Source organism: Pteropus medius, unplaced genomic scaffold, assembly GCF_902729225.1.
Source record: "Pteropus medius unplaced genomic scaffold, Ma_sr-lr_union100, whole genome shotgun sequence".
Lineage (NCBI taxonomy): Eukaryota > Metazoa > Chordata > Mammalia > Chiroptera > Pteropodidae > Pteropus > Pteropus medius.
Window position 1 is genome coordinate 165,010 of NW_024340700.1, and position 17,178 is coordinate 182,187.

Genomic DNA, 17,178 nt, shown 5'->3' on the forward strand with positions numbered 1-17,178 from the left:
TACCATAACCTATTTAAGATAGCTGAATACAGATAATTGAAGAAAATATTTTGCTCAGTTTGAAGGGAAATCTTCAAATACATTAAGAAGTGACTAAAATATTTAGATTCCTAGCATTGAGGGTATGCGCATTCAGAGTTCGAAGATTCAATTTAAAATACCAGATTAGTAACTGTTATAAATCAGCTAAAATCTCTGAGGTTTAGTTTGTTTACATTAAAATGAGGCTAATCACAGGGTTCTAAAGATTACATGACTTACAAAATGCAAAGTAGTTTGAGAAATTTAAACAATTTCCCTATTTTTTTGCTTAAAAAATCTTGCTCTAACTTCCACTGTAATTTTTATTAATAAAGTCATATGCTTTTTTAAATGGGTAGCAAAACATATCTAACATGTCTGAATCTCCATCTGAGATAATCAATGCCTATAAGAAGTCAAATTCTTCAGTTTTGTAGGCCATAGCCAAAATGCCTTAACTTAGCAGGTGGTAGCTTATGCTAATTATGAGCAAAGTTCTTAAGAGTCAATAGCTGCCTGGGTACTGGAATTGTGGAATGAAGCCAATGCCCCATTTCGTAGACACAGAAGATGCCTGCATATTTCACATCCCAAAAATAAGATAAACATTGAAGACTAATTTAATTTTGTCAGACTGTTCTGAATATGCATATCTGTGTAGTGAACTATTCCAAACATATATTTTCTGAGCTGCAATCAGAATTATAACAGACTGATAAGTATAAAAATGTTGGTGCTATATATAGGGTTCCACCTTTAAAAACATCCTAATAATATTGGGGTTTATAATGTTACTCTTCTCTCAAACAATTTGCTACAGATACTTTGATCATTTTTATCTATTTTTTTGGCACTCATAATACTGTGGCTAATTCAGTCAAGATAAAGAAGAAATTTCAGATTTAGCCATTAAAGATGCTAGCATGTCTCATTTTATCCACTTAGTCATGCTTTTCTATAATCTCATTTTCTATACTGTCATCCTTTCTTTTTCTTTCTACCCTCCAAATTATGAGCAAGTGACCACAAGTGCCTGCCATATCAAATGAAAGTTGCCTCAAAATAAACACATCACAAAGACCTAATAAAATGAAGACAGTAAAGAACATACAGAATATTGCTTTTTATTTTGGTGAATCTGTCGGTGATCATGATTACCTAGTAATCTTTTAGACTCATTTAATAACCATTCACAGGATATGCAGACAGTGATTATTTTCAGAGACTGGCAGACTACTTTAAAACTGTATGTAATTAACTGTGAGCGGAAACTATCTTGCTTATTAGCAGGTATTTAACACTGGAACGTCTTAGGAAGAGTGGGTTGGTTTAAGACATCGAGAGATAGTTGCAGATTTAACCAAAGAAGTTATATAAAGGCAGTAGACTGATATCAAGTTACCTGGAAAAGAGGTCCTATGATATTCTATATTTTATCTTAACGGTCTTTAAAACACTGGGAATATTCAGAAATCATCCTAAAGTTTCTCCTCTAATTGTGTAGCAAATGGCTCCATTTTTTATTTCTATTCCTCTTGAACCACTTCCAGAACAAGATTAAAAGGTGCCAGACCCTTCTCTTTTTCATTTACCTGAAGATGATCATCCAGAAAAACTCTAAATCAGACTTGTTCGTAGTAACTGCACTGTACATAAACCCAGGTAATGTTCCCAAAGCAGATAGAATCCTGCACTTAATTGCAAAAGGCCAAATCCATCACAATATAGAGAAGGGCTGATCTACAGAGCTTCCCCTTCCAGGGCCAGAGCAATTCTAGTGACAAGAATTGTAATGGTTATGAATAAAAAACAAGCCTTTGAGAGAAATTCCTATAGAGCAATATCTGTGCCAATTTTTGTGGGAGTATTTATTTCACTCTCTTACCATCTCTGTCTTGTCATAAATGTCAGATGAAATTGGCTGAATATATTGCTTTCTTCTCTAAAAATAAAGTGGGTGCCATAGAGTTGTTGTGAGAATTAAGTGAGCAAGAGAATGCTTAATAAAAGTGCCTAAAACTGTTTGGATCATAGCAGGTGTTTGATAAATGCCTAATTCTTGGTCTCTTCCTTTTGTTCCTTTCTCCTTTTATCTTTTTTTCTCGTCTTTCATCTCACCCTCTTTTTTTCCCTTCGTTATTTTTCCCTTAAAATGAAATTGATGATTTTGATCACTATTTAATTAGAAAATTGACAGAAGCAAGTCTAATGTGTAAACTCTTAAATTTTCAATGATTTTCCTCTGTCCTCAGTATTCTCAAGTATTTTAAGGATATGTGGTAAATTAAATATTTAGGAAAATTTTTGCTGGTAAAAATTTGAATAGACAAATCTTATATAAAATTGATTTTGTTTTAATTTCCTTGAATATATATATATATATATAGATATATCTTTAAAAATCCAACTAATGGGGCAACTTTGTAGGAGCATAATGTTCTGTAATAAAACATTATGGGGTAAAGCGGTTCAGCAGATTCAAAAACTCTGTGCTCTTTACTGAGACAAATATAAAAGTTCTCTTTGTTCCTAGTTGTCACTCTTTTTCGCCCCCAGATATTGGAATCTATGTGGGAGACAAGAAAAGATTTCCGCTATCTGTTACCCTCCCCATGTCTCTTTGACTCCCCATCTCATTTCGTTCCTTCTAGAATTTCATTCAGAATAAAAATTTATTAGAGCAAATGTGAAAGGATAGAGCTGTGTTACTTAGTCATACGCACGTTCTTCCCCCAACAACTTTAAGCTAGCATTACATAATCCATTTAAGCTACTCCCTCCTCTCCAAGGCCGGAAACAAGAATCATAGAGTTGTGAGTGGGTTGCATAAGCATGGTGATGGGAGGAAAATAGTTCTGCTAACTTTCCAGCCCTACTAGTAAGCAAAATTTAAGAGTAATATAGGAGTCTCATAATAAATCATTTTCATTTCCCATATTAGCCTCAATTGGTAACACTTCTTTGTCTGAAAAGTGCATTGCTCTTAATCCTACTTGGTCATTACCATTTCAATCTCCATCTCTCCCAATGAAAACTGGACTTTAGCCAAACAAACGAAAAAGTGTTAAGGAGTTGACTCTATTGCTAATTCTCTCTTTTGAGATTTTTGTTCAGAGTATTTGTTTCTTGCTCTCCTATTTCCTCTTTTTAAACGTATTATTTTTCATGTAATTGAAGATTTTTCCTTTGTAGGAGGTTGTATATTTCAATGTAGGCATGCCACACACAGTAGGTACTGTCAATCTCACAATTCCTAGAAGAATCATTTGCCCTGGAGATGCTTTGCTTCCTTTCAACTTTGAGGAATTAGGAATTCTCATATCAAAACACAACAGATGAATACACCATTTGCCTCCAAGATTCTCTAGCTCTTTCTCCGGGTTATTTATACATCACTTTAACTAATTAACAGACCTCTATTGTTCCCTGGCAAATGCATCTTTCCAAAGACAGCCATGGTATGATTTTAATACAGAGCAAAAGGGAATAATTTTTATTGCTACTTCTTGCTATTTCTTGCTATTTCAGCATTTTCCTTATGTTCCAATAGGATCAAAGAGATACGACCATATGCAATTCCGAAGAGATCAATTTTGCCTTCTCATTTTGTTATCTTCTCCTTCTCTGTTTTCTCTTCAGTTATATACTCAAACTAGAAAACATCCAAGATATAGATGAACTGATGAACATCTCTTAACTTATAAAAAGAAGTGTTGAAAGAAACTTTTGGCTTGGGTATATGAATACCTATAATTAACCAGCTTACACAGAAGATTTAGTGGTAACCTTACCTCTTAACTGAAAATTAACCCATTACAAATGGCACACACTTCAACTGAAATTACTGAAACATGTGATGAGCAAACCATCATCTTCGATGAAACTACATTAATTTATTTTTAGTTGCAATTTTCAAATACCAGCAATCTCAAAGCTTGTGAGCTTTACTTTATAAATGTTAAAGTCTTCATCCTAATAAAAATAACATTCTAATAAATAAATTTAGTGAAATCTCATGGTAGGCAAAGTGCTGTTTGAAGTACTGAGAGTCAGCATTTGAAAATCAGGCTCAGAAAACAGATAGCACTGTCAGTTCAGAGTTGGGAAATCCACTTACAGCAGCTGAACCTTCTTTTCCCTACGAGTCATTAAGATCCGTTACTAACCCCGCCCCACTGTTTTTAAGCCCAGACACAGACACTAAAAGAGGCAGATGTTGAAATCACCCTCCACTTAAACAGTATCCAAAGTTTAAAGCATATCAGCAGCAAGCCCTCTATATTCTGCCAGAATTAGTCACTTGCTTTGAAACTTTCAGAAAGAAACTTACCTTTTTGCTCTGGGGAGAAATCCTATGGATGTTCCACCACTGCTCAATCTAGCAATGGAAGGATAGCTAGCTGATTTAAAGAGAGAAGTCTCAGTTTGATGAATCTTGCTTCTTTGCAAGAAATGGAAATGCAAAATAAGCCCAACCATTCAACAGAGCGGTACTGACAAGTCCCTTTGAAACCTTCACCACTTTCACAAATCAAAAAGCTGCTCAGCTCAGTGTCACAGCAGCAGCTGAGACTACTGTGACGTCAGTTGCTTGGAGGCGGCCTTCAAGCCACCTCTTCCAACCAGAGCTTTGTAACTCTAGAGCAGCTCCTTCTCTGGGTAAACAACTCCAGGTCCAGGACATTTTTAGCTTTTATAATGGAACTCAGGATTTTCAAACTTGCCAAAAGAGATGATGGTAATATCACACGATGGCAAGGGCCAATTTTAGGTTTCTTTTATCTAGAAAAGCCAACTTCTTTTTTATAGGCAAGAATGATCTCTTTGCACGCCTTTCACTTTCCGCTTTCCAGCTAGCATCAGAATGCACTTTTCAGTGCCTTTAAAGCCTGGTGCCTAGATGTGGCAGAACAACATGTGTAACAACAATTGCACGCACACACGCGCACACACACACACGCACAATCTCAAAAGATTTGTGAAAACATAGCAAACTTCTATCTTTAAATAAAGTAGAAACGGGGCACATATAAAGACCAACTTGATAGCTCTTTGTGATTCTATGACAACTTGCTGCCTGTATCTACAGTGATAGTGGTGTCCATGGGAAAGAAATCAGAGGAAATCAGAGCCCGTGGGAAAAGATGATACTTAATACGAGAGGAAAAAGCCAGCGAGGTACCCATGTGCTTGTTTTCGATTGTGGTGTGCTGCAGCCTAAGTATATGGCTCCCCAAACCGTGACCAGATGGATCTAGCCTGGAAATGCTGGGCAACCTTGCCTCCTCAGCAATATTTCCAGCTTCTGTGAGAACTTGCTCACATTTGGTTTAACTGACTTAAAGAAAGTGTCTAAAACAATTTTGTGTCCAATTCAGCAAAAAAGCTAGATAAAAGTTTAAAGAATAAGGTCTTATCCTCAAATCTGAAGAACTTCCTATGTATGGTTGTTAAAGCATTACATAAATACTTTCGCATTATTTTTGCCTGCTTCCAGATAAATATCTCATGGAAAACTAAAAAGTTTAATAATAGTATAACCTGCTTATAGTAGGGCTTTAGTATATGTAGGACAACTGTATGAAATCATGTATGTTTTGAAAGCCTGCTACCATAATCTTAAAAGCAATAACAATAATAATTACTGTAATAACAGTGATTACTCATGGAGAGACAGCTCTCTGCAAGGCTCTATGCTAAGTAATACAATGAGATAATAGCATACAAAGGCAATACATATTCAGCACAGGTGTTTTGAACCTTTCCGCTAAAAACTTTGTTGTAAGAAGATTTTGTTTTAAGGAAAGTGCCTACTGTTATGTATATAAGTTGAATGGTTTTAAAAGGCTGATGCTAGTGTATTTAGCTCTATAGTGATATTCAGACACTCTGAAGTGCCTGACAGTTTTAAGCAGGTGTTAGAATGGCTGAAAATCTTTTGGGGAAAACAACATTTGTTGAATAATTCAGTTTACTTTTAAGCCATTTAAATATTTAAACCTTAAAATATGAAATTAATTCAAATTATTGCTCTGAGTATTGCAGAGAGTTTGGAAAAATCACTGATATCTGATGACATACTAATCCTATTTCAATGTATTACAAATATATGAAGAAGCGTATGTAATACTTAAAGTAAATGTAGAAACACCAGCTGCTGTCAGGAAACAAACAAAAAATCCTGGAAAGGATTTGAAAAGGTCTGTATGAATAATGATACTAAGCCACAAAATAAAATATTTTGAAAAGGGTAAAAGAAGAATACTGAATATATAAATGTCACTAGCAGGTGTTTCCAGACTTACAGAATTTTAGAGCTAGAGAGAACTTCTGAAATCATCTAGCCAATCTTCTCAATTTACAGTTGAAGAAAGAGGCCCTAATGTCATTTGCTCAAGGTCACAAAACCACTTACTAGCAATGCCAGGAATAGAATTCAGGTCTTCTCATTCCTGGTGCCTTGAAGTTTAATATTCCATGGCATTCAAGGGAAGGGGTTAGAAGTCAGGGATAAGAGTTTTGGGCATGAGAAGTCGATTTCTGGCTTTCTCAAATTTTAAATTCAGCTTTCTTCTAAGTCCAAATGAGGAAGATGATACTCCATCTTCCAAGTATAACACAGGAGTCGTATAGCAGAGAATTTATGACTATTTATCTAAAGAGGCTTGTGTCCTTAAATAATATAAATCTTAAGTCACAATACAAAGACAAAAGAATTTTAACTTAGTGATTGGAAAAAAATCTGGGGATAAACACACAATTTTTCCTATAGCATGGCGGTACACAATTTACAGGTTGTTGTCTGAAGAATGATTATGAAACATCACAAAACATTTATTTGTTGAATCTCTTTATGCTATGACAACTCTGGTTGTGTATGAGACTGAGTGGGTTCTGACTTCTTGCTTGTATAGTTTTTCAGTCCCTTCTTCCTTTATTCTTTAAACATATTTAGCAGTATTTTTATTTTCACTGAAAACGAAATGGTAAAAATTAGAAAAGACCTTGAAAAACTGGACTCATTTTTACACATATTAAAATTTAGAGGCTATTATCGGTAACATATTTAAAATAATCCTTCCTTCTAGAACAATGTCAGCCCTTTGCAATTTTCAAAGTATTTTAGGACCGTGGTCTTCAACCTTTTTGGCACCAGGGACCGGTGCTCCATGGAGAATCTAATGCCTGATGATCTGAAATAGAGCTGAGGTGGTGATGCTAGCGCTGGGGAGTGGCTGTAATACAGATGAAGCTTTGCTTGTTCACCCGTTGCTCACCTCCTGCTGTACAGCCCGGTTCCTAACACGGCACGGATCGGTACTAGTCCACGGCCTAGGGGTTGGGGAACCCTGCTTTAGGATACATGATTTCAGTTGTTTAGTAGACCTCTCTTGAATCTTAAATTATCTTCCATTCCTAGAAAGAGGTCTTGGGCACTCCAATTAATATTCCATTTAACAAGGGTCTATAAGCACAAACTCTGTGTCAGGTGTAGTGTTAGATCCTGAGGACTGGAAGAAGAATAAGACCAGTCCTTGTCCTCAACAAGCTTGGTCAACTCTGAAGATCCCTGAAATGTAACTTGCAGCATGCCCGCCCACATTCTGAATAGCCCATTATGTTGGGATAAATCTATAATAAACGTGGAGAGCCTCTCCTCGTTTCTACAGCACCACAGCATTCCACCCATGGGACCACAGTTTAGTGTGACCCTCCGCCTTTGCCACACACCGCAATCGCTCAGAGAATTATTTTAAAAATTACTAAAGCTGGAAACTTCCCTCAGACTTTTTGAATGAGACCATCCAGTGGTGAGGCCCAGGTTTCTTATTTTTTATAAAGAGCCATGGCTGGTTCTGTCAAATTTGGTCCTGTGTTTTTAGAGTTCTAGAATGACAGAGGTTGGATTCTGTGTTAGTAAAAGTAGTATAATTTTGATACTTATAAAAATCTGGTTTGGGTTATAAAATTATGAGAGTCACACACAGAGCATTTATTATCCATGGACGTTACATATTTAGAATGTTGTTTTTTTAGCTAATGTGCTGTTTTCCCAGTGCTGGACATTTTCCCCCTGGAATCATGGGATGCTGGCTCTCTCTTCTATTCTGCGGGCTGGTAACATGTCAACATGTTTTTTAGCCAAGCAGCTCTGTCATGGGTTTTATGTACAGGCATTTCCAGATGACAGAAATATTTTTTAAAAATTAAAAAAAAAAAGTTTCAAAACTATCTGTTCTTTTTAAGAACTGGTCTGTACTCTGAAAAAACAAAATCTCAAATGTGGGCTATTTAAAACTAGAGACAGATCTTAATGGATTTCAAATTTGTGTTGAACATCTCATCATATTATTTCCAGATTCTTGACTTTGGAGATGTTGATAATGCTGACGACAAAATGTAAATAAAGGAATCATTGTATGGCTGCCTCTTATTCCAGAAAGGGGCCTTGGGAATGCTTGTCTACCACGAGAGGGCCACCCTGAGTCACTTCTCTCTGTCAGGAAGTTCTAGCAATAAAGCACAGCTAAAAGAAAGGCCATTTAGTGAGTATAAACTGAAGGACATAGGAATTAATACCGCTCTCTCTCACCTCCTGCCCCCAGAGAGTTGCTAGCTCACCAATATCTTCTACCAGACATGTTAGATTTATCACCATTAAGTGACAGCATTATATATTCAGTAATTGTCTAATAAAATGGCATTGGCAGAGGAAGCTAGTTGTACCTTGAAACAGAAAAGAACAGCTAGCATGCAGAAAAGACTGGAAAAGACAAGTCAATAAAGGTAAGCTTTGGAGCTCAGGAAAAGAATTTGTTTTATTCATGGATCATGGAGTGGGGAGATGGAGGGAAGATCAGAATGAGGAACCATATGAGTCGGTGCTAGATTTGAGGGTTTAAAAGAAATGTGGCATCATGATGTGAGAAGGCTGAGATAAAAGATCTGGAGAGGGCACAGAAGGGGGCTCCAAGTCACACTCTGATCAGAGGACTTCTGCAAAGCCAGCCAGACCCATTCTACACACCAAGGGCTCTCACTAAGTCCCTATGAGACTATAAACACAATACCTTGATGCTGTGCTTGGCCCTTAAACTATGGTCTTTTGTTATTGTTGTTGTTAGCATTGAAATATTTTGAACAGTAAGGTTCCTATAACTTCATCTTTTCTTATCAATTTTGAATCCACCCTGTTATTTTGAATCCACCCTGTTATTTTGAATCCAGCTGCTTCCTACAAATATCAGTGCTTCAGATATGAATAAATTACGTTCCTTCTAAAGTGAGGAGTGTGGCCAGAGACACAAGTTTCTCCTCCTAGAGGCCTTCTCACCTCAAGATTTGTGAGGTCCAATGCTCGGGATCCTCATTTTTCTTTCAATTATCTCCTTTGGCTGCTTGATGTGGCTTTTTCCATACATAGAACCTAAGCAGTTAGAGTAACGCTAAGACTCTCCATGCAATGGTCCTGTATCTCAGCAGATTCACATTTCCTTTCAGGCAAAGGAGCTCAGATTCCTAAGAGTCATCTAAAGCCCAGAATAAATTAATTTGGCTGATTTGTCATGTTAAACTCCTCCTCTAAAGTTCTAAATAACTGATCTGAGCTGACACATTGGATGCTCTATTTAAAAAGCTAACTCTATTTTATATGTTCAAGAGGTATTGATACAGAGATATGGATTGTGCAAATATTGCACATTTTCATGAAAAGGAAGAGAATTAAAAACTAGACACTAAACTGAGTTTTCTGACTTTAAGAAAAGACTCTATTTTTTTTTTTAATGCTCTTAAATCCCCTCCCCTACTAAAGAATTTGAGGCAAGTGGGAAAACTGATGAGCTTCTCTCTGCCCGCACATCCTCTTAATTTTCAAAGGCCTAGGTTAATGCAGGTACTTTTGAGATGAATTTAAAGAGCTGACTTGTTGACTTTAAATGTACATTATGTTGGACAACCTTAGAAAGGTACAAATGTTGTTTGCCAGCCTTTGAGAATCACTTCTGCATTTTATTTGTTAACATAGATTAATAAGCAGCTCAACTCAAAACATTTAGAAATGACTACAGAAAATAAACATATAAAGCACACTTATTCAGTCGATAACCTCCAGAGCTCCATCTCTGGAGTGTGCAGAATATTGAAGCTCCTGAAATAGTTGTACCATTCCTGAATACTTCAAAGTCATTTTCTCATTTTGTAAAATAGGTCAGTGTTCTAAATTTTTATGAAAGATTCTATGTTTTGTGTGTGTGTGTGTGCAGAGTCCTCTAATTCACTGTTTATTTAATATTTATTTTGGTACAAGATAAAAAACTTTCAATTATTTAAGATATCTAAATACGGACTGACAATTTAAAGCAAAAATCATCAAAACAAAAGAAAAGTAATATGAACTAGGTTTGAAATACCTAAACTGAGTTTGAATGTTGTCTGGTTTAGACAACATTCAAAGAAACATTCTAATACACCAGTCAATAAAGTTACATGAATATTTTTGAAAAGGCTAAATAATTACTAAAAACCACTGATTATATATTCTCATGTCATAGTCAATTTTATGAATTTATAAATTCATGCAATTTTATGTTTAGATGTAGGTTTTGATGGTACCCTATTTGGAAAAATGGTTATAGGAAAACTCATACAACTATAAACTAAAAAATCTTTTATAATTGTAACAATGAAATTGAAAATTCAGAAAATGTCAATACCTTTGAGCTTATTAAACATAAACATCTGAGATATAAGATGAGGCTCTTTAGGGTAACACAGCCTGACTTAACAGTAGACAGTGAAAAGTGGACATTTCTGAAGTTTCTCCTTATTTTTAAGAAATAAGTGTTACACTTGCTGCTCATAGTCTCTGAGCAAGTGTGGTTCTAACAGTACTCTATTTGAAAGTTGTTCCTGGAAGTGTTTTAAAAATTACTGACAACTTCACCAGGACAGCCACAGAATTATTTTAAAACTGTTACTGAGTACTTTAGAGTGACTGGGTCTTTTAGCAGAGAAAGTGTATATTTATTAAGGTACATGGAAAGGACCTTTGGAGATTCTATGAATGGGCAACATTTAAACAGCTACCACCATGGCCCCCTCTCCCAAATGATCCACACAAAAGCACTGTTTAGAAGCATAAGGTCTACTCAAACTTAGACAAGTGAAGCACATTTGTTACAGTCTCTATGAAGATTTTCCTGCCATATCCAGGCAATAAAGCTTTGTAACTCTCTGAGTTTCCCTCTGAAATTCTACAGATAGGCTGTTGATAATACCAGGACCTACTCAGGAAATGTTAGTTACATCAAAATGTATACACGATCACCTCCTCTCCCAAAAGTGAAACCAAAATTACAAACATAAAATCAAAACTATCTTTCACTAGACTTAACTGGTTTGTAACTGGATTTAAGCATTACTGTCTTCACAAATACTGTTTCTGAACTGTACCAAATCCCAGTTGTTTAATAAACAGTCAACTTTTCTCACTTTCTGATATTATCCTCTACCACTTTCTTTTCAATCTTTACATTCAATTAGGCATCTGATGAAAGCGGCTGTAGTTCTACAAGGATGTAGCTACAAACGCTGCATGAATAGTTGAAATTAAGGCTGAGGTTCAAAGGCGACATTCCAAACTTCATAGGCAGCTGATTAAACAGCCATACCCGTCTCTGCCACACAAATTGAAGTGAAGGTTGGGGAATGCAGGCCAATACACATTCCAAGCTCAGCAATGAATTTTCCTTTGTTTCATGAGTTCGAGTCAGTTATGCCTAAAAATAGCCAATGGAATTCTTTTTTTCCTAAATTAGGCCAAATTACTAAAGACACTCTTTCCTACAGCTAAGAATGTGCACATGAGAGAATTTTCTACAATAAAGTTTGAATTTATTTTCAACATGATGTTTGAATTTATTTTCAACATGATGTTTAAATAATATAGCTTCAAAGGCACAAATAGGAGATCTTTGTATCTATCAATAATGGGGAGATTTTGTTCTTTTGGTGAATTAAGAAGCTAGGGTATTAGAACTTTTAGAACTAGCTTTATACAATGCAAGTAACAGGATCAAAGGGGAGAGGATGAAGATACTGGAAACTCTTTCTGAGGTTGTGGGCACTGTCTTTGTTAACTTCTCTTCCCATGTCTGTGTCTTGTAATGTAAGGAACAGATGTACCCTAGATCCTGGGTATTCACAGAACAGCCTGAAGTTCCAGGAAGAATAAGAAAAGGGACAAACTCACTTCGTGCCTGCTGGCAGTTTGCTGAGATCACCTCCCACCTACTGGCCCCCAGCAGTCCCCTAAGATGGAGGCAGGTCTGAATTCTTTGCAGCTCTCATTGTGCACCACAGTGTGTGAGAGGAACATGCACACATGCAGGCAGGCTCCGGGAAGCCAGCTACAGAGTGGGCAGGGCAGAGTTGGAAAGAACTCCCCTGAACTTTGACTGTATGGTAAAGTTGCCTCACTAACTTCAGAGGGGCTGTCAGAGTGAACTCCAGTCCTCCACAGTCTGTGAGCAGTAGTCAAGTCAGTCCTGCTTCCTTTCCCCAACATCTTACTGGGGTTCATATATGGAGAACCTGGATTGAGTCTAAGATTCTCATGAAATTCTTCTAGAAAAATCAATGTCTTAGGAGTTCAAAGGTAAGATTAACAACCCTGTTGCCAGGATGACCTTAACTCCTGAAGGTGGGGCTCATGTTTCGGTTAGCCCAGATCTCGCTTGGTTAGCCAATCCTTCCTAATCCAGGTCATAAGATACTGTTGGGGGTATATGCACCACCCCTGCATATATTTATGGCATCTCATCCCAGAATGCCTAAGAATTTTATTGTGTTTTCTTAGGAATATCTAACATGCCAACAGGTGTCCAATAAGCAATTAAAACCACAAGGCCTTTTTTGCAATTCTTTAAGAATACATATTAGAGTTAGCTGTTTACATGTCTATCCTGCTCAATCAACCAATTAGAGGCCCAAAAAGAGTAGAAACTGAACCTCATTTTCCTCTTTACTGAAAATAGTACATACTTAAAAATGGTTGTTAAATAGACCAAAGATTCATGCTCTACCTTTTTGCTTCATTCTCATATCTCTTGTGTATGCTCTTTCCTACCTTGGTTTGGAGGGTAGAGTCAGTTGGCACACATCATTCCTGATGGATTTGTGGAACACCATATCCTCTTTCTATAAACATGGAGAAGCTCTGCAGCAGAGATAACTATATAATGACAAAGCAGTGGATTGTCAAGGTGTATGTGTGGGATCATCTGGAGGCTTTCAATGTGCACGTGTGCCTGATCTGTGTGTGTGTGTGTGTGTGTGTGTGTGTGTGTGTGTGACCCTGTACACACAGTTTTCATCTTGGTTCTCCTTTCTGTCATGTATTATTCCTATTTGTCTTCTCCGATTTTGTTGGTATTAGTGAAAGGAGAGTTTTCTAACACTATCATCAGTGTGGAAATAGAACTGCTTTGTCATTGAAAAGGCTGTATGACAAGGATAGAAATGCTCTAGAGAGGATCTGGATATTCACCAAATGGCTGGAACTTTAAGGTGTACTCAAACCTAGACAACTGATGATTTTATAAAGTTAGTATCACATAGTTTACTGTAACCTTGGTATAAGCTGCATATATATGTCTTAGATAATTCAAACATCTAAAGCTGTGGTTCTGGGGAGTTTTAAAACACATAAATGCCTGGGTCCATACATTCAGTTGGAATTAGTGTTAGGTAGGGCCTCAATTCTAAAAACACCCCGGGAAATCAGATATGCAGCTTGGGTTGAGAACCAGTGATCTAACTATTTAGTTCTTGATTCCTCTCATGATACAGAAGGTTAGCATTCTGAAGCGAGCTTCCTAAAGCCACACAGGGTAGTAAGTATCCATGAGACTTCTGAAGTAAACAAGTGCACTATATAACCATGTTTCCCACAGGGCAGGACAATGCTTTGAAATTCTAACCCCTTTCCTCTAAATGCCAGTAGAGCTTCTCAGTCATGTGACAACCCACATCTCCACATACTATCAAATACTCCAAAGGTAGCTGTTTAGCTGGGTATATCTGGCTCCAAAGGCAATAAACATTTCAGATAAATTTCAGCCCTCAAACAGTTCCTTTCAGTTCCTTTCCCTAAATGGTTCCTCTGAGATGCTGGCCTGGAGACTTATCAAGGATCTAACAGACAGATTTTGTTTTTTAAAGTAATTTCGTTCTTTGAGATAAAATTTTTAAATAAATAAATGCTTGAATAAATAATTAAATATAGCACTTAAACTTTTTCACTCTTTTTTGTCATAAAGTTCTACCTAGCCTTCTGAATCTCCAAGATGAGAAGCCAGAAATGTGTAGTGACAGATTCCAACTGCTGGTTAACCACTTCTCACTCCAGGTCTCTCCTCCCCTCCAAAACAAAATGAAATATAAATCAAAGAGATAAAAAAGAAATGGAGATCAAAAGCAGTTATTTTAAACTGAATTTTCAACTACTGTTAAGTACTTCTTTTTTTCTTTTTTAAAATTAATACTCAAAAGGAAATGGAGGTATTGGGCATTAGGTCACAAAATAAATTCTGTTACCAGTATCACCTTACAGAATAGAACAAAGACGCTCCACATAATATTCTTCATACTGACGTGCAAGATACTTCACTTTCCAACAGATTTTCATAACCACCAACTACTCAGAGTATTTCCAAGTATGCGGCTTCAATGAGTGCCTGAATTTATGAATCTTGGGTGCCACTGATGCATTCTACCTTTCCACTGGGTAAACTGCCAATGAGATGAACCAAATAGGGCCTTCTGGGTACATGGTGCCTGTCCAGGCCACTTCAGCGAGGAGGAGAAAGTGGGTACTCGGGTTCGCCAAACTAAGTTTATGTCTAGAGAGTACTTCTGACTCGAACTATATTACTGGCTTTGGTTTGTGATTTAATGAAATTCTAGAGAATGACTATAGTTTTCCCTATTCAAAACATTTCACATACTCTATTTCTAGCATATTTTCTGCTCCAGCACAGTTCCATGTGACAATATATTATAGGCAGTGGTCCCCAACCTTTTTGGCACCGGGGACTGGTGTTCCTTTGAGAATCTAATGCCTGATGATCTGAGGTGGAGCTGAGGCAGTGATGTTAGCGCAGGGGGACAGCTGCAAATATAGATGAAGCTTTGCTCTCTCGCCAGGTGCTCACCTCCTGCTGTATGGCCTGGTTCCTAACAGGCCACAGAAAGATACCAGTCCATGGCCCAGGGGATGGGGACCCCTGTAATATAGAGGACAGGACTCCAGGCAACAAACTCGATTAGCAACATATGGCTCCAAGTATAATAGGTAAATGCAGAAGTGCTATTTTGGTTCAAAGCTTGTCAAATGCAGGATGGGGATAATTATTTTCTCAATGAACTAAGGCCTAATAAACTCTCATGCTTCCAAACACATCTCTTTAGACAGAACACCAACATCAATGCAACTAATTAATCAGTTTCCATAAGGGTCACATTTCATTCATTCACCAAAATTTTCATAGATATTTATTGGATATGAAAATTATCTTGTTAGTCTAATGCAACTTAGCAAAGGTAGTTTATAAACCTACATATTTTTGGAAATGTGCCCAATTTGTGAATGTCTAGCTTTTGAATTATCACAATATTCAATTACTGAGAAATAATTGAGAGGTTTAGCCAATTTTTACAGTCATTCTGCCAATTATTTATCAAGAAGAGTAATTAAGATGTAAAAAACAGACGCAAAAATTAAAATTATTTACATAAAAAAAGTCACACTTAGGTCCTTACCTGAAATATTTTAGTGCTTCGGCTTCTTATTGAATTTGATAGTTGTAAGATGGGTCTTTTTAAAGAAATAAGCAGTCTTCAGTGTTTTTATAGCATTGGTTACTACAGAAATTATACTTCTTTTACTTCTTGTCTTGAAGGGTGAACAAAATAAACAAACTGAAAATACTATAATGAATGGTAAATGATGAGAGATTTACAGTACAAAAAACAGCGTAAAAAGGAAGACAAGTTTAAATATTGTTGTGTAAGAAAGTGATGAAAATAATACAAGAATGAGAATAAGTAAAATGATAGGCTGGAACATCTGGGAAGGTAAATGCAAAGACAAAGAAAAGAGTTAATTAATAATAATATTTAAAAACTTACATTTATATCAACTAATCTAAGCATTCATTCAAATTCAGATAAAGCAGAACTCTTCCTTAAGCCTCTATTTACCAAATCTGAAAGCTTATTATGCACAGTGTTTTCTCTCACTCTGACTTCTATTTTTACCCCTGAGAGTATAACTGAAAAATCACATGCTCTAAGTATCCAAAAAGCTGCAACAAGGAAACTAAAAACCAATTATTTGCTACAATAAAAAGAAGAAAATAAGTTTCAACATTTAAAAATCTAACAGTCTTATCATAAATATATATTTTTTTCCATAGCAAAGCAGAGCAACATGCAAGATCAATAAGCAATAGGGTTGCAATTTTTCTAGTTGTGACTAACAGGCAGCTAATCTAATGTCAGTCATGCTTCTGTGTATAAACTGATTTTTTAAATTTAAACTTCCTGTGTGTCTTTAAAAGCCATGCATGCTGCTGTACTTCCACAGGTTCTCCAATAGATACAGGACACCAGGCTTGCCAGAGAGGGTAGCACTGCCTGTTTCGTTTTACGAATTATCTATTAGGTGATTAACTCTTGATAAAATGCATTGGTCTTTGGCCACCATACCTGGCTAGAGCAGCTCAGTCCAATTCATCGGGTGTGCCGCTACAAATTAGGATGAGGGAAAAATGCTGGTTTCCCAAATTAGTATTGCCTTAAAGCTAAAGTATAACACTCGTTCAGTAGTCTCGAGAGTCTGCACTACAAAGCTGATAGAGATATTTTCTAGAAATAATAATCATGTTACTTCAATTTGTGGCAAAGGAATGGCTTTCATTTATTCTTTTTGATAGGCTCTAGACACAATATCATCTCTCTTTACTGCTGATTTCATATTTAAAAATTATTTTAAACTCGAGTCTTGGCTCGAAAATCACAAGTCAACAATTGAAGATTCCTGTTCGGGATCTTCTTGCAGCTTGATCTATTAGAATTAGTAGAGTAATGCTGAAA

At 36.5% G+C, this 17,178-nt stretch overlaps 2 protein-coding genes across 3 annotated transcripts in view; both read right to left on the reverse strand.

Annotated features, from left to right (window-relative positions):
• Window positions 1-16,094, reverse strand: part of KIAA0408 (KIAA0408 ortholog) — a 26,491-nt gene extending 10,397 nt beyond the window's left edge. Inside the window, exon 1 of one of the 2 annotated variants that reach the window (XM_039881053.1) lies at window positions 15,844-16,094. The gene's annotated coding sequence lies outside the window, so the exon portion shown is untranslated. Of the gene's footprint in view, window positions 1-4,351; window positions 4,943-15,843 lie in introns of those variants that run through there. The other variant, XM_039881063.1, reaches the window with a different exon arrangement.
• MTCL3 (MTCL family member 3) overlaps window positions 1-17,178 on the reverse strand; it is a 65,855-nt gene that overhangs the window by 12,287 nt on the left and 36,390 nt on the right. Inside the window, exon 7 of the mRNA XM_039881041.1 lies at window positions 15,844-16,150. Within this exon, the coding sequence (XP_039736975.1) occupies window positions 16,040-16,150 (111 nt within the window). The 3' untranslated portion in view covers window positions 15,844-16,039. The remainder of the gene's footprint in view (window positions 1-15,843; window positions 16,151-17,178) is intronic.